This window comes from Eulemur rufifrons, chromosome 12 (genome assembly GCF_041146395.1).
Source record: "Eulemur rufifrons isolate Redbay chromosome 12, OSU_ERuf_1, whole genome shotgun sequence".
Taxonomy (NCBI): Eukaryota; Metazoa; Chordata; class Mammalia; order Primates; family Lemuridae; genus Eulemur; species Eulemur rufifrons.
The window spans coordinates 3,609,270-3,635,821 of NC_090994.1; the positions used below are offsets into that span (position 1 = coordinate 3,609,270).

Consider the following 26,552-nt stretch of genomic DNA (forward strand, 5'->3'; position numbering starts at 1 on the left):
TAAAGAGAGAACATTTTTCTCCACAATTAGTTATCCGCTTAACGTGGGATCCCGCAGACAGACCAATAGATGGAGGGATATCAGATCTATCTATCATCTGTCTATTGATATCAGAGGGCAGAGGTAGGCCGTGAAGAAGGGATGGGACGTCACGGTGCAAAGTCCTCCTGTCCAGCTGAGTTTTCCAGAATCCTTGTCTGCACGGTTCATATAACACTGACGGCCCTAAGGACGGCTGTTTACACACTTCTTCTCCCCAAGAGACTAAAGTGCTTGAGGGCAGAGTCCCGACCTCTCTCCCGTATGCACCACGCGGACATTTATTTAGAAGTCAACGAGGAAGCCGCCACAGGTAGTCCTCGCGCAGAGCAGTCGCTGAGCCCGCGCTCTAGGAGGCATCTGCGCATATCCAATCCATTCGTACGCATCCCGCTGTAGCCAATGAGCGACGAGTACGGCCTCCGCCTCCGCCTCCCGCCGGGCGGCCACCGCCCCGCCTCCCGGCCGCCGCGTGGCTCAGGAGGCCGTCGCGCGTCACTGACGTCACCAGCATGCGCGCCGGCCGCTGCAATCCACCTGGCCGACGAGTCTGGCGCTTGTAGCTTCTCTTGAGACAGCTGCTGCCCGGTGGCCACAGTCGCCCGGTCCGGAGGTCCCCGTGTCACAGGCTCTGCGACATGTCCATGCTGGCTGAGCGTGAGTGTCGGACGCGGCGGCGATCTTATGATGCCGGGGGCCGCGCGCGGCAGTGCCGAGTGGCTGGGGCCGCGGGTCTCCGGCGCGCCCTGGGCGGGGGCGTCAAAGGCCGGGGATCTGGGGGCTGGGGAGCCCGGCCCGGCTCGCCCTGCCCGCCGCGGCGGTTTGCCAAGCCGGCACTTCCCCGAAGTTAGCGGCAGTCTGACCGCGAGTGTCTCCCCGAGACGCGTGTCCTCACACTCAGACCTGGGATGTGCGCGGGGTTCGAAAGGGGGTCAGGATGTCGGGTCCTGGGCCTGGCCCTGCAGCCGCCGGTCCTATGGACCCGTACTGGTTTCTTCACTCCCCGGGTCTCAGCTTCCTCAGGTCAAAAACGGGAGGTTGGGCCGGAAGGATCACATCAGGCAGTGTAATCTCGTTATCGAAGATGTGTTGGACTCAGGAAAAGAAAAACAAACGGTTTAGAAATATCAAACACAAGAAGACAGCCTTTTCTTTGGAGGGGCGGGTTACAGGGCTAATGAGTAATTCTACGTAAGACTGACGGTTTTGACTTGGGTAGTGGAATTACTCCGTCAATGAAGGGTTGGCCGCAGGCCCCTGTCCTGCCTCCTTTTGCCTTTGACGTTTACCCTCACTTTGGGGTGAAGTCAGTAAATTTCCTGTTTCTGAAGAGGCTGTTTCACTTCTGAATGGCGCCTGTAGCTAAGGCTGCTGGCCACCAGATGGCAGTCGTGCTTTGGCCATGAAAAACCCGTCCTTAACTTTCTTTGAAAGCTGTGTAGTGAGCAATGAACCGAAACAGCTTATTTAACAGATCACCTGCACCTGCACGAGGGTTTGTGAAATAAATGCTGTCAGGCATCCTAATTTCTAGGAGGATGGAGCACTAGGAGCACGGTACGAAATGGGTCGGGCACCGCCTCTATTTTCCAGGGGCAGAAATTGAAATTCAGAGGAAATAATTTGCCCCAAGTCGTTGAGCTAGAAAGTGGCAAACTTGGTCTAGTTATCTGTACATCTTTATGTTCTTGCCACTGAGACCAGCAGTTTTCTACTGTTCTTAAATGGGGACTCATAGAAAGGAATATGTTTTAGGCAGTGAATCTGTGGGCTCTATTTCTTGGTCTGTAAAAATGAGCAGTCCAGATTAGAGCCTAGATAGTTAAGCTCTCTTCTGGTTCTCTAGTCTTTAATGTATACTTAATTCAGCATGCACTTGGGAACACTGGCCCTGGCTTTGCCATTCTTTTATGTCTATTTCCTTGATCAGTTTTTGTGAGGCTATTAAAAAACTTCACTTGTTACCTTCATCACTAGATTGCCTTAAAAAAATCAGTGAGATGTTGAACATGAAAATAGTTTGAAAAGTCGCAGGTGCTATAGAGATATAAAGTGCTATTAACATTTGTAGACATCAGTAGTTCAAATTGCTTTTCAAGAGAATATTTTCCGTTTTTCTCTCCCCATGATTATTCCAAATTTTCAAATCTTTCTCATGATATATAGTATTTTGTGTTGTTCTTTTTTTTATAATTTACTAAATTAATGTTTACAGCATTCTCTGTGATTAGATATTTAGGATTAGTGTTAAAAGGAAAAACCTTAGACTAGATAAATTTAACAGAGTTTGATTGAGCAAAGAATGATTTGAGAATTGGGCAGCCCACAGAACCAGAACAGGTTATAAGAACTCTGGCCTGCTACGTGGCCAGGCAGCATTTATGGACAGTAAAGGGAAGTGAGGTACAGAGGTAATTTAATTGGTTACAGCTCAGCCTTTGCATTTGCTGTATTTGAATCAGCTGGCTGCCTGCAGTTGACTGGGGCTCAGCTGTCTGCAATTGACTCAGGCTCAGTTGCTTGTTAAAAGAACATACTCCCAAGTTAGGCTTTCACTTAGCGTACATGCCAAGTTAGGTTGCAGTTAGTGAACATTTTCCCTTTGTTAAATATGCTGTTTCCTTTGTTTTCCTTTGTCATATGGATTGTATTTTGTTTCCTTTCATCACCACAGGCACTTTTTCTATTTTTTAAAGTCTAGTGATTTTCTTGGTGTTTTTCAAAAACATTCTTTATCCTATATTTGTCTAATTATTAAACGTTACTTTGTTAGGTCTCTCCAATGTAAGACAAGAAATCTAGCTTACACAAACTTCTCCCTGGATAAGACAGTAATTTCATTTATCATCCTCACTTTCCAGTCTTTATATAATTTGGTGTTTTAGACTCAGATTATTTATTGAGACATTACTTTTTTCAGACTCTTTCCTTTTCTAGACCAATCTTTGACACTTGCAAGTCATTACATTTTGTAATCAAATCACAATACTATAGTTAATGGATTTTTAATTCTCATTGCATTAAAATTTTATATTATATTGCAGTTTCCTCCATCTTGAATATGTCTTGAATTAGTTTTTAATAAAAATACATGGGTGGCGTATTTTGAACTCCTGAATATCTGAAAGTGTCTTTGGATAAATAAAGAGATGAAACTTCTGTCCCTGGCTCTTGGGACTGAGCACATCCTTTAGAGTAAGCTGAGTCCTGGCATAGGTCATGTGGTGCAAGCACAGAGTGACTGAAGTCCCTTGCAGCTGTTGTATGGGCGGTTTTTATTGGCGTTACCACAAAATGTATACTGACAGAACCATAATGTTAGATCTCCAAATAGGAGGAGGCCCCCACTAGAAGATAGTTAACCCCATTGTTCCAAATAGTGATTCTGCAGATTCAGGGCATCCTACCCTGAGGTTCAGTGCTATGCTGTATACACTGCCATTCCAGCTTGTGTCGGGAGTTCCCAAGGTCTTCCCCAGATTCCCTTAATTCAATTATCGTTCTTCCTTTTTGCCTTTTCTTTCCTCCCTCCTTCCTTCCTTCTTTCTTTTTCATTCATTTATATATTCATTCACATATTTATTGAGTGCCTGCTATGGGCAAAGTGTTTTTATACTTCTTGCAATGAAACATAAGAAAAAAGAAGACATGAATGTGAGCCTTAAGGAGATTATGGTCTAATAGTAAACATAAAAGATAGCTATAAATAACTGTATCACAGTAGACTGTTAAGTGCCAAAAAAGAAATCGATAGTTTATTCTAGAAGTTTACAGCAGCAGTCATGTGGCATTAGGGCATCCCCGTGCGACGGGATGGTGTCCCATCTGTAGGTCACTTGTGTGGAAGGTGCAGTTGCCTCTCCCTAGGAGCATAATGGCTGCTGTATATTGTGCGTTAGGAATAGAAGCTTTGAAGTCAGTAGGACTTTGATTTGTTTAAAGGGTCTGGTTTTCACTTGGGTATGTTAGGTAGATTTTTTTCTCTAAGCCTCAGATTTTCTCATCTGCAAGGAGAGATGATAGTATCTACCCTAATTGGGTTACTGTGAAAATTAAGTCTAATTGTGGGTAGCGTTTGGCACATGATGCATCGCGGCGGAAGCTGCTACAACTGCTGGTGATGCCCGTGCTGGTGTTGGGAGGGGCCTTCACTGGCTGCCGATGGCTGAAGGTGGAAGGCCCAACTCTGGTATATTGAGCTGATTTCAGTTTGTCACATTGGGAGGGAACACTTCAGTTTTAATCTTATGAGGCCAATTTATATGTTGAGAATATACCGTTATTAGGGAAACCGGGATACACGATCCAGCCTATTAACATTCTATTGGATGTTGAATCTAACATCTGTATCATAATGTGTGTCATATTTTATGCAAGTGTGTGTGCGTGTGTCATGTATTAGTATGTGTGTGTGTATCTGTGTGGTATCTTCCAGATCTGAAATACGAATTGCTGATGAGATACTTCTTCATTTCTAGGTCGGCGGAAGCAGAAGTGGGCTGTGGATCCAAGAAACACTGCGTGGAGTAATGACGATTCCAAGTTTGGCCAGAGGATGCTGGAGAAGATGGGGTGGTCTAAAGGAAAGGTATTTTGGGGAACAGCAAAAATAATCTGAGCCATGCAAAGAGATTACAGATCGGGAGAAAAAACATCCTTCTTATGAGACTGAGAGAAGTTTATGTTTTGGATCAATAAGTAATTTTGATCCCAAATCAAAAATTTTCATGACCTTATGATAATAATATTAGAATTGGACATAAATGCCAACACTGTTTATCATTGAAATGCCGTGATTAGCATCTTTTGTAGATAGTACCTTTTAACTAGTTGCTCATGGAATCATATTTACCCCTCAGAGTTTTATATTTTATTCTCCTTTGTAACTAGACTACATTTTTTTTTTCTTTTCCTCACATCCTATTTATTTTTGACTCCAGTAGGGCTTCTACTGGTATCTTTCCACTTAAATGATTTTTGTTAAGGTCTTTAGTGGACGCATTGTTCTCACATCACTTAACTCGGTAGCAGCATTGGACATAAGTGACTGCTGTCTCCTTGAAATACTTGTCTTGGCTTCCACAGTACTGCCCTCTCTCCTGTTCTTGCTTTTACCTCACCAGCCATTCCTAAATTCATTGCTGTCTTTTCTTCCTCCTCCAGACATGTGATTGTTGCACCTCCTTGGGGTTCAGCCCCAGGCCCGTTGCTGTAGTTTGCTCCGGTGATTTCATTCATTCCCAAGCCACACTTTAAATTATTTGAGGTCAGGGAACTGCCATTTTTCTGTATCTAGTCTAGTTCTGTCTTCTGAGCTCCAAATTTATACATTCACCAGCTTAGTTGACATTTCCACTCAAGTAAGCATCTCAAAGGGATCATTTTTAGTATAAAACTCTTGATCCCTCAAATCTTTTCCTTCTCAAATTTTCCCCATTTTTGCAAATAATACCATCCACCCACCTGCTCAAGGCAGAAGCCCAGGAGTCATGCTCGCTCCCGCCCTGGTCCAGCCAGAGTCATCCTCGCTCTGATGCCCTCCTCAGCCTCTCAGCTGCTCCTCTGCCTCCCTTCTTTTTCTCCCCTGGCCTATTTGCCATACAATAGCCAGAGTGATCTTGTAAAATATGGAAATTAGATCAGGTCATTCCGTTGCTTGAATGACCAGTGGTTTCCCATTGTGTTTAAAATAAAATCTGAATTCCTGCCATAACTTCCAAGGTCATTTTCAGTCTGTCCTCTTCCTGCCATCTTACTTCTTCATTCATTGCTGAAGCTTTCCTGGGTACTGAGGTTCTCCAGTATACCGAGGTCTTTTTCACCTTAGGGTCTTTGCATTTGCTCTCCCCCTTACCTGGAACATCTTACTAGTGAGTGCTAACTGAGACAAGGGACTCGGAGTCCCCTCTGCCTGCTTCCTCATTGTTTTGTAAAAGTATTTGATGGAGAGAGCTGTGGACTCACAACACCTAGGACACCCATGGTGGGCTTCTGTCGTTGTGGCAGTGCTCTGCTGCTGAGTGTCAGCGAGAGGCATGGTCCACTAGTGTTCTCAGGGGCCTTTTGTTGCTCTCAGCTTGAAGAACTGTCATTGACGTGCACCCTTGGTATTACGAACATATCTTGTGGGAATCCTTTAGACTGGATCCTCTGAGGATAGTGCCTCGCTCTAGGTGTTTAGTAGTTAGTTGAATGCTGGAAGGAAGAAAGGTAATCTCCCTTTCTACCTGGTAAAAATGCTAACTCTTTGTGTTTAATCTCCACAGGGTTTAGGGGCTCAGGAGCAAGGAGCCACAGATCACATTAGAGTTCAAGTTAAAAATAACCACCTGGGACTTGGAGCGACAATCAATAACGAAGTGAGCAACGCGGTGCCTGCTGGGGGTTGTCCTTGCATGGCTGATTTCAGTTTTGTCAATATAAAAATTTTAACCCAGTCCAGTTGATTGATCCATTTTTAACTCCTCAAGCACGTTTTGGATAAATAAAGAGCCCCTGGCTAAGCTGGTGCTTTAGGTGAAACGTGCCGTCACTTTGCCATAATTATTGTGCTCATGGGTCCTTTGCTTGCTTATGCCTCAGAGATCCAAACTAGTTTGTTGCTAAACTTAGCAAAAAGTTTTATTTTTATAGAAATATTCATTTCAGGACAGAAAGGAATTTTTAAAATCTTTACCTGTGTTCCGATATAACATGTTTATATCATGAAAACTTGGTGGCATTTACTTTTAGAAATACTATAAGAAAGTGGTGTTTAGAAATACTACAAGAAACAAACACCACTGTCTGTCTCTGTCTGTTGTATACAGCAGTTGAATTTATTCACATTTCCTCTTGAACGCTGACACTTTGAAAATGTGGCACTGTAATTAAAAATTAGTGGCCTGCCATGTTTTTCATTTTCATTCCCTTTAACAAACAAGTGTCTAAGCTGAAAGTTTTGTTGCTAAATTTTTGCAGCCAACAGAATCTGGTAGAAAATCTGGAGGATTGCTTTAGGTAAACTGACTGACTTTGATGAGTTCAGGAGCTCTGAGTAATGGGTTGGAGCAGCTAAAATTTTCAGACACTAAGGAAAGCGTTTCTATAAAGTTGATTTCCAGTGTAGTTGTTGAGAGAAAGATAACACAGACATACTTATTTTCTTAGGAGAAGCGTTGCTCAGTAAACCTACTCAATGTGCATTTACCTTAGGTATTCTTAACAAAGCTTAAGAATGTGTATGAGGCAAATTCGTACATTGAAACCTTGTATGCCAGTGCTTTATATTGTTTGAAGATTCAGATTCTCTTTGTTATGATGAACTTACTAGTTAGTTAACCACTTTACAAATGGGGGCTCATTGATTCAGGGGACTTGAGGTCCTTCCTCCTCCCCTTCCCCAGAGTTTTGTAAAATTGGGGTCAGTACAAGTAATTAGAATTGGGCAAAATATTTTAAGTGCTATTTAGCAAGGCAGAGAGCTTCTAGGTCCCTAACTGCTCTTGTCCTTTGAGCTACATAATTTTCCCTAGTGAGAAAAAAATAGTAATTTATTTTGCTTCGTTTTAGTATTTTGCACACAGGCGTGTTGATGATTTGACTGTAGGTTGATTGTTGAAATCAGGGCCTAAGCTTCTAAGAATCCCCTTCTTAATACTGATCTGGATAAAGAACATTTTGAGTTTCTGTTTCTTGAATTCATTTAAATATATCAAATAGTATTTTGATGAAACATTTAAAATTTCATATTAACCACCAGATTTCCTTGAAGACGCAATTTATCTTAGTGTAGGCAAACTGTAGGCGTGCTGCTCATTCACTTTTTTGGTGTTTTCAGGACAACTGGATCGCACATCAGGATGGTTTCAACCAGCTCCTGGCCGAGCTGAGCACTTGCCATGCTCAGGACACAGCAGGTGGGAGGACAGAGTCGCTTTCCCTCAGGTTCATAGACGACATAAGCTCTCAGTGTATAATATTTTCATCAGCGTTTTTTGCTTTTATTATTTTTTTTAATTGGCACATAATTATACATGTTTACGGGGTACAGTGTGCTAGTTCAGTACGTTTATACAATTTATAATGATCAAATCGGGGTAATTAGCATATCTGTCACCTCAGGCATTTATTATTTGTTTGTGTGGGGAACATTCAAAATGTACTCTTCTAGCTATTTGAAAATATACAATAAATGGTTGTTCATTATAGTCACCCTATGGTGCTATAGAACTGTGGTCCCCAACCCCCGGGCTGAGGACAGGTACCAGTCTGTGGCCTGTTAGGCACCGGGCTGCCCAGCATGAGGGGAGTGGCAGTGAGGGAGGGAAGCATCTGTGTTTACAGCAGCCCCCCATCACTTGCATCACCGCGGAGGCTTTAGAGTCTCACAGGAGTGCAAGCCCTACTGTAAACTGCACATGCGAGGGATCCAGGCTGCGTTCTCCTTATGAGAATCTAATGCCTGATGGTCTGAGGTGGAGCTGAGGCGGTGATGCTAGTGCTGGGAAGTGGCTGCGAATACAGATTATCATTAGCAGAGAGGTTTGACTGCACAATAAATGTGAAGCCCTTGAATCATCCCAAAACCATCACCCCCACCCCCCAGGCCTTGAAAAAATTGTCTTCCATAAAACTGGTCCCTGGTGCCAAAAAGGTTGGGGACCACGGCTATAGAACACTAGAACTTATTCCTTCTCTCTAGATAGACTTTTGTATCCATTAGCCAGCCTTTGGCTATCCCCCTTCCCAGCCCCTTCTCCACCTCTAATAACCACTATCCTACCCTCTACTTTTATGAGATCAACTCTTGGCTTCCACAGATTGGTGAGGGTGTGCAGTATTTATCTTTTTGTGCCTGGTTTATTCCACTTAACATAATGTCCTCTGAGCTCCTCCATGTCTTGAATGACAGAATTTCACTCTTTTTTTAAGGCTAAATATAATGGTATTCCATTCTGTGTATGCACCACATTTTTTGTATCCATTCATTTTTTGATGGACACTTGGGTTGATTCCATATCTTGGCTACTGTGAATAGCGCTGCGATAAACATGGGAGTGCAGACATCTCTTGGTGATGTACTGATTTCCTTCCCTTTCCATATATACCAGTAATGGGATTGTTGAATCATATGGTAGTTCTATTTTTAGTTTTTTAAGGAACCTCCAAACTGTTTTCCATAATAGTTGTACCAATTTACATTGCCACCAACGATGTATAAGAGTTCCTCATTCTCCGCACCGTACCAGCATGTTATTTTTTGTCTTTTTAAATATTTTTGTGAACTCTTTATTGCAAGCATCATATATCTGAAAGTCAACTGATTAAAGCTGTTTCAAATATTCATTTCTGTGTACAGTTTAATGATGCTTTCATTGGATGAACCTTTAGCCCTAAGCAAACACTTTTTTCTCCATTAAGAGTTTGAGAATGGCAAGGTAAATCAATTCAGTTTATACCTTGAATAGGAGAGTGATCTTTCCACGGATGCTTGAGTATGAGTGAAAGATGTTTTGTTAAGCTCCACAGCATGGGAATAAATGGCCTTTTCAGTAAATGGTTTGGGGACAGTTAACTGTCCTTATAAAAAAAATCAAACTTGACCCCTACCCCATACCATATACAAAAGCAATTCCAGGTGGATTTATTAGCAAGAATATAAGTTTAACAATAAGGCTTTTAGAAGATAATGTAGAAGAATTAAGTAAAGATTTCTTAAACAAGACATATATGCTCCTGTGTGTTATGGTATTTGTCACAATAAAATAAATATAAGAACTACATGGGTCCCTTTTGGTAGACTTAAGTTAAAATATGGCATGTGTAATTTATGTCATATTAAAGCTGTAATGAAGGTTAATTAAAGAGTAGCAGATACAGCAATTTGAATATCAGGTATCAGTTTCTACCTTAATGAATATCTCATTCCTTCCTTATTGAGGAATATCCCAATGTAAGGTTGTGCCAAAGTTTGCTCAGCTATACATTCACACATTGAAGGACTTGTGGGTTATTTTCATTATTTTACCGTTATGAATACAACTATGAATATTGGTGTATAGGTTTTTGTGTGAACATAAATTTTCATCTCTCTTCCTTATTAATGAATTATTAATGAAGATTTCATTAATTTCTGAAGGGTAGCCTGGCCTGATCCATAGTACACAGTTTAAAAAAGATTTCTAATCATTTGATCTGAGTTCAATCATAAATGATGGGGCTCTAAAATTTTTAAGACCATTTGCTGTAAGACAGTAAGTGAGAATGGTTACATAGAGTTTAATATAATGCCTTTCATCTTTTTTTTTAAATCTTTTTTTAAGACTCCTTAGACAACAAGGAAAAGAAATCTTTTAGCCTTGAGGAGAAGTCCAAAATCTCCAAAAACCGCGTTCATTATATGAAATTCACAAAAGGTAAGATTAAGCGCTTCCTTATTTGTTGTTAAAATCTATATGTTTGTGCTGAGTTTCTTGAAGCATTTTTAGCTCCTGGCCAGCAGTGACGTCTTGTTGTGTGGACAGTGTGACTGGGCTGATGAAGCAGTGCTGAAGTCTCCGCGTTGACCGTGAGTCTTGTTAAAATGCAGATTCAGGTTCAGTAGATCTGAGATGGGCCCAGGTTAGCTTTACAGGAAAGATGGCATAGCTGAAAATGGAAGTCAGCTTACTATTTAAAGGAAAAGACTTTATGTGGCTAGGTTGGAAAGTGATTTTAATTTATTGCTCAACATTTTTAGCTACATTTTTCATTTCTTTGCGAGCTGAATGTTGGTGTTGAATAGTTCCTATTGTGCCAGTTGAGAGAATGACGGTCTGTATTGAGAACTCCAGTATTATAAATTGAACTCCCTAGCAGACCCTTGTATTATTCTAGTTTCTGTGTCACGGAGTGTTAACGTATAGGCATTCCAGGGTCATTGTCAGCTAGTGTTAGGGTGTTTGAGAGCTGGGTGGTCCATCCCATCTTCCTCCATCACTACCCGCCACGTGGTCATTTGTGTGTGCAGTTGTCCCCTTTAGCCACCAGGTGGCGGTCTTGTACTGGTTGGAAACAATTTAATTCGCACTTACCAACTCCCCAGGTGGTTTCCCATAGAACAGTATCATGAATTAAATGTGCTTTCCAGCCACAAAAGCCTACTTATTACACAATAGTCTTAAAGTATAATAAGTATGATGATGGTTATGTGGTGATACTTAGTCACCATTTGGTGGTTCTCTGGGAGGTGGGATGCGTGTTCCTACCTCCATATGCCAGGAAAAGCCCATCTCTTGCTTTAGTCTCGTTGCCATGGTGGTGGAGTCCTTACCTCCTGGAACTGCCTGGGCAGCAGGGGGAGCCGGAATTCCCACTGCTCTGAACTGTTGATGGTGTTTCTCATTTGGGGCCAGGACCCCAGTAGGTAAGTCTGGGTTCGGTTAGAGTGAGAGTGTGAGGGAGAGCTGTGCAGCGGGGGAGCTGGTGCCAGAAAGCCGCCGCTCCCCTTCTCCCAGCAGGTGCGCCTCCCGCGTTCCTCCTGCCTCCCTCTTCCTGCTTAGCTGCAGGGCTTCTGACCAGGGCTCCCCTTCATCCGCCCTTAGTCTGCTGCGGAAGAGAAATAGGCCTTGTTGGCCCCTCAGTCTTTGAGGGGAGGGTAAATGGTCATTTCATACCCAGTCCCTCAGATATCCCTTCTTTTTTCATTATACCCTGTAGAAAAAAAAACAGATAGAGCAGATGAGTGTTGTTACAGAGCAAATTAATGAAATTAAAAGTGACCTGTAACTTTTGGATGGTATAGCAGCCCTTTAAGCTTTTACTTTTGCAAATAGAATCTTCTGATTGTCCTTTAGTACCTGACTGCATGCGTGATTTCATCTGAAGCATTTGCTGAAGCTGGGGTAAAGCGCTTTAATCCACTTTAATCTCGTGGATGCCGGGAGTGTCTGCTTTCTATTTCTAGCTAAGCCACTCCCTTGCTGGGCGACCCTATCACACTGCTTGGTGCGCTGTGCCTTTGTGTTCTCCCGTAAAGTGAGGCTTGTGTGTTCTTTAGCCCTGCGTGGAGGGAAGGGGGAATGGGTGTGCAGGGAAGAAAGTTCAAGATACAGTGTCGGAAAGGTAGAAGGGGAGATGGAGTGGGGAGCTAGAGGACATGCAGGCTGGGACTAAGTAGAAAAGAGGAGAGAGGGGAGCAAAAACCCAGCCAGTGAAGAGAACGGTGATTGCCTGTCCAGCCCCAGCCCACAGTGAAGGCTTGTGTAGTCTCCAAGGTGGGCCATCTCAGATCACAGGAAACCTGGCTTCTGGCCATTGCTCTCTGGACAAATCTCCTGACCAGTTCCCTTCTTTCAGACTCAGTTTCCTCTTTTGTAAAACGAGGAAACATTTATAAGTCACTATTAAGGTCTAATGTAGGTTCTGTGTTACGATTTTTCAGAAACGACTCATTGTGTGGAACTTGTGCTTTTTCAACATTACAGATAATTAGGATTTTAGCCAGTGAGTATGCTCATAATAAAAGTAATTCACTTAGTTGGTGAGGATGATTAGAACTTCTATGCAGTCCCGGAAATTAAAACACAGGAAGATGGCATTTTTATATAGCTTGGTGAAGAGTGAAGATAAAAATTTTACTTTAGTAAGATTACAGTAGCAAATAGTGTTGTAAAATTTGTTACTAAGTATTGGCTATAGCATTTTAGTTCTGATATTCTGATATATATATATATTCCTTTCTGTAGCCCCAAATTTGAAATAATTTATTATATAATTTTAAAAGTCAGTTTTATCCATATTTGTTTAAAAGCCTAACTCCAACGTGGTTTCTTTTCAAAAAATGTCTGGTGAGGCTGTATCTGCAGAGGGGGGAAATGTCAATTTATACAAAACCATTTTTGAGGTTTGGTATCTATACAGTGAGATGTCGTCAAAAGAACATTGCTTTTTTTCCCCTCAGTTGTAATACAACGGGTGGATGAAAGTCGCACCCCCTGTAGTTGTACAGCTTCATCACAGGAATTTTGCAGACCTATTCACATAACAGTGTATGATATTTTATATGCTGCTTAAACAACTGCGTGCACACCGCATGGTCCCGGTGCTGGCTTGCTGCCGGGAAATACAGAGCTGTGGGCTTTGTGGCATCGTTACCCCCTCCCCACGCTTGGACTCTGGTCCTGAGGACCATTAAGTTTCCTCTTGTGATTCTCTGGACATTTAAATATTGAGTGGCACCATTTTAGGCTTAAAAAAAACTTGGACTAGATTATTTTTGGTTACTAAGATCTCACTTATTTCACCCCACTCTGATTTCCTGCTTTGCCAACATTACCTGCTAGTGGCATTGCCTTTATCTTCTGCCCTGGGCTTACTGTTGGTCCCATGTGTTTGAATTAAAAAAAAAAAAATCAAACTATAATATCATTTTATTTATCCTTCTTGATTGAAGAATGCAAATGGAATTTTCTAAACAGTTGAAGCTACCTACATAAACCTGAATTGTTTTGTATCTTAACAAACACATTTCTGCAAGCAACATTTCCTTGCCCTTGTTCCTCTACTCTGAGTAGATAAACACTACTTTTCCATAGATTTTTTTTTTGAGCCTGTTACAATACAGTGCTACACTACAGTTTTATCCTTGGAGCTTGTTGGGTTATTGCTTTTGCCTTTAAAGTAAGTGGCTCCAAATCACTGTGATTCTTAAGTTCTTGTGTCTATTTTTTAGAGTTTCATTTGCTTCCCATGTGGACCTGTATCGTAAATGTGCCTGACTGTAGCAGTAACGTTCCTCCGTTATGGTTAGCTACCCTGACAGACTGGAAACCTGGTAGTTATGATTACTAGACAGCAGCTAGAGTGATCCTGAGTAAAGCGCTCTTCTGTAACAGGATCTGCTCACCTTGCAGGGACTTTGCCTCACCAGTTTGGATACAAGAAGCCTTTCTTCCTGGTCTTGAAATGTTACGGCCAATTGAAGACTAACAGATAGATGAACCAAATCCAAATAGATAACATATATTTCCTGTTCTATTCAGTGTTTTATTATCATTTTCTCTAAGATATACGTTTATCAACAGTATGTGCTATGATTGGACCATAATTCAGAACTGAGACTAATAAGCTTTTAAAATTTATTTTAATATATATTTTATTCAAAAGTGGCCGTAGTTTTCTAATGTTTATAAACTATTCACCAGGACCATTAATTAATACCTATCTCAAAATCGCTTTCATCTTCACATTTTTGTCCACTTTTAAGTTCCCTTCCATTGGTCTCTGACTCTCATTTCTCCTGTGTGTTCTTGTTTTCCAGATCAAATGCAGAGCACATCCTGTAACAGTCCTGGTTTCTACATTTACTTAAGTGAACTTTGCTAAAGGATAAAAATTTCTGATACAAGACCCCATCACCAAAACTTTAGTAACATTTGTACCCTATGGGTACAGCTTACTGTCTCTACCAGCCGGGCAGCTTTCCCTTTCATTTTTAGATTTGTTTTTAATCTTTGTGTATTCATATTTTGACATCCTGTTTTAGAATTGTGATCTCACATGCAACCTCCCTTCTTTAATCTCTCCAGCATTCTTTTTAGTTGAATTGGTATAAGAGAGATCTTAATTTGCATTTCGTTTTAGGCTGTCTCTCCTATTCCAGAGGACAGGTTAGGGACAGATGGCCAGTGCACATTTTGAATCAAGTACAGCTCCCTTTTCTGAACTAGAACTGCCACCCGAATGTGCTCTGCAGTGGGAGATGGGTCGTGCCGAGGGCAGTGCTGCAAGTGGATCAGTGCGCCTCCTGAGAGTTCAGCCACCTCTCCCCGCCACCACCAATTGCTTCCCCACTTTTCTGCTTCATTTTCTGAGCTCCTGTCTGTAATACGCTTCACTCTCTTCTTAAGTAGCTTTATAGTGAGTCTTTTTGTGTAGGTTCTATTTCAGCATAAATGAGAACCAGGCAGGTTTAGTGTCTGGCTCAGGTAGAAAGGAGAGAGCAGCTTGTAGAGCCACGGAGGAGCCTGCTCCTGACGGCAGCAGGTCAGGCCGCCTGGACCACTTAGTCTGGTACTACTGCCTGTGAAACTGGTTTTGGCACCTGGTTTTGCATTAAATCAGAGATTGTTTTGTTTTTTAATTTCACAGAGTCACTGAGCAATATCATATTTTAACGCCCCAGTGATAATCAGTGAACTAGAACCTTCTGGCTCATGGTATTACATTGCCAGGTCAGTTTGCCGCAGGAAACCAAGAAGGCAAGTGCGTCTGTGACAGTGGAACCTGGGCCTCCAACCCCAAACTCAGAGTCCTGGGTCCGACCCAGACTCTCCCTCCCCCAGAGCCTCCAGACTTCACCTGGAGTAGTTACATTTTAAAGTGCATTTACCATGAAGTTAACAAATGGGAATGGATTTGGCCGACTGCTCACAAAGTATTATTGGGCAGAAGTGGAAATTCCAAAGAAGTGAATTTTGGATTAGTTGGTTTGTGGGTTAGAAATTAAGTTAAAGAGTTTTTTCCTTTTTTTAAAAAAAAAAAAAAAAATAAGACTCCTAGAGCCTTTGGACATTGTTTTTACCAGAGCCATTTAATTTCCTGCTCTCTTTATGTAGTCGTCTTCTAGTTAAAGATGATACATAGTGATAACAGTAAAGAACATTTTAAAAGGAAAAATCTGAACACTTTCACCCTTATATACTATTTTTACTTGCATTTATTCTTTTTAAATTTTCACTTATTGAATGAGTAATTATCGAGCTGTGTGTCAAATATGGTATGTTCTCATTTGTGTGCATCTGTGGGATTTGAAGCTCTGTGTCTAGCAGTATTTTTTATTCTATATTTTATAATACTCCAAGGAAGTAGCTCACGTCTCTTTGAAGTGAATGAGATCTAGTTTATAAATGGGGAACCCAGAGACCCAGAAATTGCACCTTGAAGCCCTACCAGTAGTAGTAAGGCTAGCATTTAGTTTTCCTTGCAGTCTATGTGCTCTAGGTCGGCAGCCCCCAACCCCTGGGCCGCGACCACGCAGTGGCCTGTTAGGAAATGGGGGCTGGCCGCACATCACCACCTGAGCTCCGCACCACACCCCTCCTACCCGACACCCCACACCCCTACCCCCGGTCATTGGAAAATTGTCTTCCATGAAATCGGTCCCTGGTGCCAGAAAGGTTGGGGACCACTGCTCTGGGTTGTTTGTACAATTAAGAGAATGTCAGGGGTTCTCATTCTAAAACATATACTTTGTTTTTAAATTTAATTGATTTTATTTATTAATGAAAGAGTTAAAATCTGTGAAGGAGGGAAGAAAGTCAATAGTTCCAAAATTGTTTATTTCTTTTCCAAAAACCATTTTTCTTTCAGGAGTTGTGTAATTTATATTTGTGCTCCTTATTTTAGAAAGAATGGTGTTACTGAAAAGCATCATGTTTTGTTTTTCTAGGGAAGGATCTTTCATCTCGGAGCAAAACAGATCTTGACTGCGTTTTTGGGAAAAGACAGAGTAAGAAGACTCCCGAGGTATCAAGTCACACACAGTTGATATGTTCTGTTTTAATACCATTTGATTTTCAGCTGTGTATAGGACTATTTATATCTATGAATAGTACTTTTCAGACAAAGTTACAAAAAATCAAAAATTTTTATAGGCTTCAATATAAAGGCTAAATATGATCCTCTCAATAATAATAGCTGGTGGATAATAAGTTTTACAAGGAATCTAGAAAAGGATATGTGTTATCTGCTTTTTTTTCCTGGTGTAAGGACTAAACTTGGGAAAGAATACCTATTGCTGATATACTCAAAGGGGAAGATATCTCTCCCATCACCAGGAGAGCGGGAGGTCGCACGCAGGGACTGTCTGCTTTGCCCAGGCTGCGTTACTCCATTTGGAATGTGGCTTGGGAGGAGGAGTGTCACATGCGTGCTCCAGCACAGCTCTGGTCCGCTTTAAAAGCATTTGGAGGCAGTGCTGGATCAGATGGGATTTAGACGGGGTATTTCCTCCATTGTACAATATTGTCTGCTTCAGAACTAGAAGATAATGGGGTGACTAAACTACACCCTAAATGGCCCAGGATTCATAATCCTAATCATTAAATTGAGCTATATAATATTGCATGGAATTTTTGTGCCATTTCCAAGTGTGAGAGTCCTGAATGAAGTTTGGATGTCAGAATATTAGGATTTTTGAAAAATGGATTTCTGGAGATAATGGGATAAAGTATTTAAAATTGGTATTGTCTAAGAAAATCTGGAATATGTGGTTGCTACAACTATTACTCAACTAATCTGTCACATTTATGTTCCTTTATTTCTAGCCAAGGCCCTTAGTGACTATAGAACAAGAACCCGCTTCACAGTCCCTTCCCCCTTCACACTCTGGCTCCTCCACTCTGCCCCGACAGCCCCCATGGTCGTGCCCTGAATCTGTGTATCTGCCCCACGTCCCAGCCGCACCCTGGCGCCCAGCCCTCTGCCCGCCCTCAGTCCTGGATCAGCGCTGCGCTGGCTCTTCCGAGTCCTCCCCTCCTCAGATTACTCGCTCCTCCCTTCCCCCAGCCCTCCTCTTCTCTAGCACCCTCTTTGAAACTTTACAGCTGAACAGATCAGGGAAGGACTTATTAATTGTGGGCTTTTGGTAGAACTTTAAGAGGATTTATGTGGTAAGGGCAGAAAGCTTTCAGTTGTAAGAGATGAGAGGTTTCTGTTCCTCTGGGGACGTCTATTTGATGACGCACTGGTGTTGGTTGCCATGAGGTTTTCAACACGATCTGTGTTTCTTGATGGTGGTGCAGTCACTCCTAACCGTATTAAAGCGAGGAGCTCACCTGTCTGAGGCGCTTCAGAAGCAGTTCCTAGGACGAGCCCAGGGAAAACCTATTTTGGTCCAATTGGTGTAGAGATGATCAACCTTGATATGACACGGTGTTTTCTGCAAGATTTCTTTCTAGTCACATCGTAATCTTTCTAGTTTAATGTTTTCTTCTGATGATGAATTAAATCCTAACTGTTGGTGAGGCAGTTTTCTACCAGTGCTGCTCGTGGTCTGTAGCTGTGGTTGTCAACAGCGATTGCCTTTCTTGTTGGAGCTTGAGCTTTGGAGCACAGATGCTGTGCTACTTGTGTGTTTTCTGGTCTCTCAGATGAGCTGGATGAGCTGAATATGTTTATATGCAAAAAACATTTACTCAAGCTCCAACAAGAAAGTAAAATTTACATTTTAAGCGTTTTTTTTCTTTTTGAACAAGGAAGAGATTTTTTTTTGTACGGTCCTAGATTTTAAAGCTTTTGGGTCAAGGACTCCTTTGAAAATCCAATGAACTCCGATGTGCCCACACAGATTTCACATATAAATGTTCTTTGTGAGCATAGTATGGGTGAGCTTTGGATTGTGTAGTGGAACACACTGTGCCAAACATCTGATCCCTTAATTATTTCGACTATAACATAGAGAAATAAAAAGAAAATTACATCAAAACACAACAACCCAAGCCCAACACAAGATATCTAGGCCACGTTTATGAAATTAAGTCACCCTGTCTATCCTGTCTCTGACGTGTACACAGCTATTGAAGAAACTGATCCCCTGTGTTTTACGTGTGGACTTTCGTGTCTGTCACATGCAGTGGACAGTGAACAATTTAGGACTCGTGTTCTCATTTCTGAGTCCCCAGCACAGGCTTGATTCCGGTGCTGGGCACGTGGCAGGGATTCGGTAAATTGGAGTCCTACTGTACTTCTCTTTCTAAAATATGGACTTCGGTTGTTACTCATCATGAAAATCATGGTTTGTATAGCTTCAGGGTTGATATTTGAAATATCTTTTCCTTTTGAAATGTTTAGGTCAATAACCATCTCTCTTCTGGGAGTGGCCATAGTCATGAGTCTGCCTCCCACACCAGGCACGTGTACTTGTGCGCATGGCAGGTTCTTCAGGAGGATGACTGAATGGATGTTTGCTTATGCCGTTTTATGTTTTTGCAAATCAATCCAATTTGCCAGAAATTGGCTTTCCGACCTTGCGTTTTACTCTAGAATACTTCTTCATAGCTTTGACTGTTTCTCATTGCTATGGAAGTTAAAGCATTCACACTGCTTCAAGGACTCAACTGTGACTTCATCCATGCTTAGCATTTCCTCAAGCTGCAGAGGCTGTTGAGGGGATGTTTCCGAGCTGAATCTGGCTGTTCGGAAGATAAAGATCATTGCAAATTGCCAATTGCCCAGAAAACTTCTGATAAACTGTGCTGTGTGAAAATGGCTGGTTGTACATTTCTAATTTACAAGTTCTTCCTTTCCACACCATCTCTGTGCTATATTAATTGGAAGACAGCCACTCTGGATTGGAGTACGCCTAAATTGGAGATGTATGCACTTTCTGTGGAGACAAAGAAATGATCGAATGTATTGAATTTAAATTACTAGGGCCCCTCGAGACCTGCAGCGGGTACTTGTGGCCAGTGCCTGCCAGGAGTTGTGTACATGCGTGTGTGTGTGTGTGTCAGAGTGTGTTTGTGTCTTTTCTCACTTGGTTTGTGAGTTAAAGTTGGAGACACTGAAAAACAAATTCCATTAGTTCCTATCTGGTTGAACTTCCTGCTACTCCTGTTTTTTTTTTCCTCTCTCATATTTTCCCTCCCCCACCTTCCCAGTTTCCTTCCTCTACCCAGCTTGTTTCCTGACTCAGCCTTATCACTAGAGAAAATACTCCCAAACTGTATCGAGGATTGAGAATGTGTTAACAACGGTCTTACTTCGTTTCTCTAAACAACATGCTTTTGGCATAGGCTCCTGGCAAGGTAGTTGTCAGTTTCTTCACCTCTATAACCTGGTTGAATTAGAACCTTATATTTTTTATACTTGCCCATGGGACCCAGTTGACGATCACTTTCCTTGAATCCTTCCGATGGCCTTTGCTTTTTGACCCGAGGCATGAATCCCCTTTCTTTCCCATTTCTTGCTGAGTATCCAGGCTGAAAACTACTTTTCAGGAGGCCCTTCTCTGTTATTTGGTTGAATTCACGGGGTATTTTGGACCATTCTTTCTTCTGGTTGGATTCAGTGCCTTAAGTGCCTATTAGGGAAGGTCACTGAGAAAAGAAGAGTCTCTTTTTTTTTTTTTTTTTTTCCCAATTAACTTTAACTTGAAATGTCTTTGAATTGAAGGCTATTTCTCCTTTTGTTCTAAATTTTCACGCTAACCCCTGTCTGTATGGGTTAGCCCGTCCAGTTTCATGAGTGCGTGATGGAGGATGGAGCTCTTCGTCCTGGGCCCACTCTGCCCACCTTCCCTCCAGACCCAGGCACCAGCATCCGAAGCCGCTGCTTTCCCAGCCGAGTCCTTCCGTTCTAAAGTCATCTTCAGTGAAGCTCATGTGAGAGGTCAATTTAAATTAAGCCCACAAATAAGCCAAGAATACCCTTGAGCTCTAACATTTACTTTTTCCAGCAACGATGATTTGGTAATCATCATTGGTAATTCTTGTCAGTATTTTGATCATTGATAACAGAATCAAGGTTCAAAAGAATCTCTCTAAGCTGGGACAGTTGGCCAAAACACTTTCACCTCTTTAAGTTGAAATTTTATGAAGATACGTATAGTCTCATTTAATACTGGAAAGATTTAATTTGGTAGCAGTTAGGTGAAAATTAAGGTAGAGGGTAAGGGCCTGTAACCTGCCCACCAGTTAAACCGTAGGTGGTGTGGCACCTGTCCTGAGCTGCCTTGGAGGGATGGTTCCTACCTGCTGAAAGCGGCAGGCTCTTTGCTTGTTTTCTGCGCTGCTGACTGAGTTTGAACTGCTCTGTTCGGACCTGGCCTCCATAATTTAAAGGAGTCCATTCGGAGAATGGCATTCGGGGACAAAGGTATCTGGAAGGAATGTAACACAGTAACAGATGGAAGAATTGGGTGTGTGTAGCAGACAAGCAGTCAGGAGAAAGGAAGAGCTAGTACTGATGGGCGAATTTTGTAGAAAGATTTCTGCTCAGAGAAAGGAGGCAGCAGGGGCTGGCAGAGGCAGCCAGCTGCAGCCCGCACTTTGTGGTTAGTTTCCTCTAGGATTTCCTGTGCTCAGCAGGAGTCTGCACTGAATGCATACTGCGCTCTTGCAGTTCCAACCTTCCCGATTCTGGAGGAAACGGTGCACATGAAATAATCCCATTTGAAATGGTGACTTGAAGTTTGACATCTTCCTAGACTACAAAGGCAAGCACGTTACTTGGATTCTTGATTCTCATATACTTGGGCAATTTTAGCTTTATCTACTTATGTTCTTTATCCAGGAGATGAATGTGAAAGGTCTTTGGTGTGTTCAAACAAGAAATGAAATAATCTTATAGTAAAATAGCAAGTCACCTGTGTTAGCAGATTTAAGACTCAAAGGAGTTATTAGAAATGTTGAGTGTCAAGATGAAGAAGTTACGTATCTTGGATGTTCCTATTTTATCTGTAAATTCAGTTTTCTTACCTATAAAATGAGAGTGTTGACCAGTGTGTTCTGTGGTAGATTCCGTTTTCCAGAGATGGCCCCAGCGATACCCCTCACCCTTGCCCCTCCTCATCGGGAGGCGGAGTGCGGTTCCCCTCCCCTCCATCTGTGCGGGCCTGGGATTTGATGTAGCGGAGGGAATCTAGAATGTAGCAGTGGGGATGGCGTGTGAGTTCTGAGACTTTGTTAGCTAGAATGCTCACTCCTGGAGCTTTTGTGTAAGTAGTCCAGCTGCCCTGAGCCCCCAGGCCATGAGAGAGCCCAGCACACACACCAGCCCACGTGGAGAGACCATGATAGGTGAGCTGCACAGGTGTCCTGGGCCTGCACAGAGAGAGAGGTGCCTGCGCAGCCCCCTCCTCTGCCCACTGTCAGCACCTTTTGACAACCACCCCTTGAGAGAGACTCTGAGCCAGAACTGTGCAGCCAGGTCCTTCCTCGAATTGCTGACCCACAGAAATAGGGTGTGATGGTGAAATGGTTGTTTCTGTGTTAAGTCACTAAGTTTCGGGGTATCTGTTACATAAATGTCTACAATGGCTCTGCTCTCTAAGGATTCATCATCCTGTGGTTCTGTGATTATACACTGATACCTGTATCAGTATATATACCTGGTGCATATACCTATAGATCTCTATGTACCTGTATATTACCAGTTATATACACCTGATAGAACCATCTTAACCAGTAGAATGAGGAAATCCTGTCATCTATTGAAATGTTCTATTCCTCTGGTTTCTTTTTAGAAAGACTTGTTCAGTGGACTATAGTATTGTGAACAGGCAATTTAGAGATTGATATGCCTGCGTTTGAGCTCTTGAGTAGTTTGAAGACTGTGCGATTTGGGACAAGTTATTTAACCTCTCTGAGCCTCAGCTGCTTCATTTATAAATGTGGATGATAAAAGATCTAGTAAGGATTAAATGATAAGCCACATAAGACTCTTAGCAAAGTACCTAGCACATAGGAAGTGCCCAGCGCACCTTAGTTGATGCCGCTAAGACCACTGTCATAATTATCATTAGTGCACTCAGATTTTTAAGATGGTGAGTACTTACGCTGAAACATAACTTAGAAATGAGAAATTTTAAATCTGTGTATCTGTAGTCATGTGCCAAAGAATATTTGATATAAACATACTGATGAAACTCACTCATTGCCAATCAGTCTTCCCCTTTCTTAAAGTCCTCTAGCAACGTGCCTTCTGGTCGCCATTTTGCCGTTACAACTGTGGAGGACTTCATAACGTGTCAGTTTGTTTTAATTAATGTTTATTGACTAAGGCAATAATGTTCCCTCTAATATATGATGTCCTCTATAATTTTGGGTAGAATTATAGATATTCAAAGTATAAAAAACTCATGGCTTTTAAAAAAATAAAACTGAGATAGAAGCTTCTTATCATCAGCAGCATTTACTGTTTGTGGAGATGCCACTGAATTTAATAAAATTTTTAAAATAGATTGGATGCTGTCCTTGTTCCCAAAAGATTTATAATGTTTTAGTACCTTTACAGTTTGTTTATGTAAAGATGGTAAGACCCCTAGGACAGACGTTCCCTTAGGATCAGCCAGTTGATGCCCATGTCTCAGGTAGGACTATTTCCATGATCATTCTGGAAATCAGTCTGATTCTCTTAACACTAGAAAGGGAAAAGAGATTTTTAGTGTTTGTTTCAGAGATGTAGTTGGCTAAAGAATGTTCTCATCTAAAGAGGGAGTGGACAGTGCAAATGATCCAGAGAGGCCATAGAAAATTCACCTTCGGGAGATATTAACAGTGGAATCCAATGCCATCTAAGAACTTAGGGGCGGTCTCCTTAGGAGGCACCAGGAGACCATTATCCTTACCTTTCCTTTCACTGAAATCCATCTGAGCACATCACACTCCTGGAGATGAAGCTAAAGCAAAACAGTAAATCCTTTACCAAGTATACTGAGTTTGAACCAGGATGATTTTTCATGCCTACTATGATGTTCACATCTGTGGATACTCTCGAAGCCAGATATAAAAGATTTTCTCTTACAGGTTACATACGTTTCTCCTCTTTCACAAGAAGTATAATGTGTTGGTACTTATACAATAATGAAAAAGCAGAGAAAACCTCAAAGATTTAACAATTTTAACCATTCTATAATTATTCATTGAATACCTGGTATGTGCCAACTATTACTCTAGTTGCTGAAGATGCAAACACACTAGGACTTGGTCCCCTTCAGGGAATTCGTGGTCCCCTGCTGGGGAGGTAGACGCGTAAACACCTTGAGCATAATGTCACAAAGTCTCCATCAAGAGTCCAGTAGAATCTGTTCTGTAGTGTCTTTTCCCCACAGCAGCTTGAGTGATCTTTTGAAAATGTTGTATTGAGATCATGTCACTACTTTGCCCAAATCCCTCCCAAGTTTCTCTGTCACAGTAGGAGTAGAAGCCAAATCCTTACGATGGCCTTAAGTCTCCCATGATCCGAGCACAATCCCCCCACCACACACACACATGTGGGTCCTGCTCATCCTGCCCTGCTGTGCCCACCTGCGGTCCCCACGCTGCCTCCTTGTTGGTGATGCTCTTGCCTCCAGTGTAAGTTCTTGGTGGCTCTTCTGCATGGAGTGGCTCGCCCCTCCCTCCTTCAAGTGCCATCTCTGTTGGGCTGCCTTGGTTACCCTATTTGTAAGTGAAAAAGCAAACAACACGACCAGAACTCCTGGCACTTTTGTGCCCTCTCCCTTACTTTGTCTTTCTTCATAGCCACGACCACATCTGATGTTCTCAGTGGTTTACTTGTTGGCTGTCTTCCCTCCGTAGATTGGAACCCCCAGGAGAGCAGGCATTTTTTGCTTGCTGGCATCTAGAACCATGCCTGGCATGGAGTAGGGTCTCATTAAAGCTTTTGTTGAATTGAATTCAGTTGTTGAAGTATGTTTTAAACAGGGTGGGAACACACACAGGGGACGTTAATTCGTACTGGGGATGTCAGGAAAAGCTACAGAGGAGAATTGGTGATTGAGCCGGGCCTGCAGGGCAGGAGTCCTCTGAGGCACAAGCACAGGAGAACAGAAGCAGCGTGAACGGTGGCTCGTCCTTGGCCTCGGACTCGCATGCCGGGCGTCCAGGCGTGTAGCTGAGTGTGTGAGTAGCCTGACGTCACATCAATAGTGGGGAAGGAAACAGTGATGTCCTGTGGTCTGTCTGAAGGTTTCCAAGATCCGTATAGTTATAAAGGCAGTGATAACCATGATGATGATGATGGTGAAACATGTCTGTGATCTCATCCGACACAGACTGCGAATTTATAATCTTGGGCTTATTTGGAGGCAAGAAAATAGTTTTTTGTGCTTCAGGGTGGAATTGCATAGCAAAGACCAGCTGCTTAGACTGGTTTTGTTGAGTGTACATGTTGAAGACGTGCATCTTGTCTCCCGCGCATGCTAATATTCACATCTGTCCTCCTCTGGTATTTGAACTTCTTGGTGCTTCAGTGCCCGTCACAAGCACAGGGACAGATAAGAGGCTTAGAGAACCCGTAGCACAGTGGGAAGTTGATGGCAGTGATTTTGGTGTGTGAACAGCACTTGAGATTGGGGTGCCACTGGCCTCTTCTAATTCAGAGCGCACGTGAGATCATCCCGTGAGTAAGAAGCATTACAGAGCTGGATTTTCTATTGAGCACAGCTTTTGATGAAAGGAAGAAGAGCTAGATATTGACTTTCTGGTGCCTCTTCTATCAGTGGTCTGTTAATCAACAGAGGATAAATTATTGCTCTTCAGAAACAGGAAAGGATACTCCTTGGCTTGAAGACATTTGTACCTTTCTTTTATTTGTCTTTTTTCTCTTTATTGGTAGAGGATCTTTCCTCTAGCCATTTGCTCCTTGGGGGTTTTGTTAAGGACTGAAGGGAAACTGAAGGCAGCTCTTTTGATTTATCTTCCATTCTTTCCTTTTGGTCACTCCACGGGGCTAAAATAGCCGAGCTGGCTTTAATGTGTCGCCATTAGAGACCAAACATTAGCTGAAATAAACCATCATGCCTCACAATGAAAAATGTCCCCTGATTGGCTAATTAATCAGTCAAAGGGGAATGACATGGCTCTCGGCTTGAGGGACTCTGCTAGAGAGAAACAGGCTTTTGATAAATGGTTTTCCAACAAATTCATATATCAAGGAAACTTAGTCATTTTTTAACTACAGTTTGTGTGACTGCAATTTTTTTCCAACTTTTCCTTTTCTGCTGTTCTTGCTGTTTAGGCTGCATTTTTGTGTTGTTGATAGAGAAATATAGGATTTTAGATATGAGAAAATAAATGGTTTCTACTTATTCGTGTCTGTTAGACTGATGGGTTTTGACTGTCTAGGTTTATCAGTAGGTGAAAATGAGATAGTTTTTCTCAGAATAATTTATGAAATTATCTTTTCCTGGCATCCTTCAACGTTAAGATCTCCAGATTCTTTTCCACGTCGCCTGGGTTTAAATCCTAGTTGCTAGCACTGGGCTACTGGACACGTTATTTCACCTCCCTGCACTTGAATTTTCACATCTTTAAAATGGGAATAATAGAGTCTCACCTAATAGGAATGTTGTGAGGATTAAGTGAGGTCACAGGTACAGCAGTGGGAACAGTGGCACATAGAGTATTTGATAAAATTCATTATTTTTACTCAAAGTAACATATGCCCATAAATGTAAAAAGCTGCATCAAACAGCTTAGAATGAAAGACAGCATTCTGCAGTCACACCTTGCCACTTCCACTCCAAGCCTCCTCCCTACAGCACTTCCAATGCTTTTTAAATTGTATGATATTACTTTCGTATTGTAAAATAATATCTTACATTGTCACTTTTTTAATGTCTTATAGACTTGTATTTTGGTAGATTAGGACTTAGGCCTTTATTCCACTCACATTACTGATGTATTATGATTATTCATTTGTTATTAATAGGTTTGTGTCTTTATGATTATGTAAATATTAATATTATTCCCTGTTAAGCCAAATAGTGTACTATTATGACATTTCCTTTCACAATTTTGGGCTGTTTTCTGATGGGAGACAAAAGG

The 26,552-nt window shown here is 42.0% G+C and overlaps 1 protein-coding gene across 1 annotated transcript in view; it reads left to right on the plus strand.

Annotated features, from left to right (window-relative positions):
- Positions 1-571: 571 nt before the first annotated feature.
- The window catches only part of PINX1 (PIN2 (TERF1) interacting telomerase inhibitor 1), a 50,081-nt gene continuing 24,100 nt past the window's right edge, over positions 572-26,552 (plus strand). Inside the window, exons 1-6 of the mRNA XM_069485080.1 lie at positions 572-696; positions 4,518-4,627; positions 6,306-6,398; positions 7,859-7,937; positions 10,344-10,436; positions 16,451-16,527. Coding sequence (XP_069341181.1) covers positions 678-696; positions 4,518-4,627; positions 6,306-6,398; positions 7,859-7,937; positions 10,344-10,436; positions 16,451-16,527 — 471 coding nt within the window. The 5' untranslated portion in view covers positions 572-677. The remainder of the gene's footprint in view (positions 697-4,517; positions 4,628-6,305; positions 6,399-7,858; positions 7,938-10,343; positions 10,437-16,450; positions 16,528-26,552) is intronic.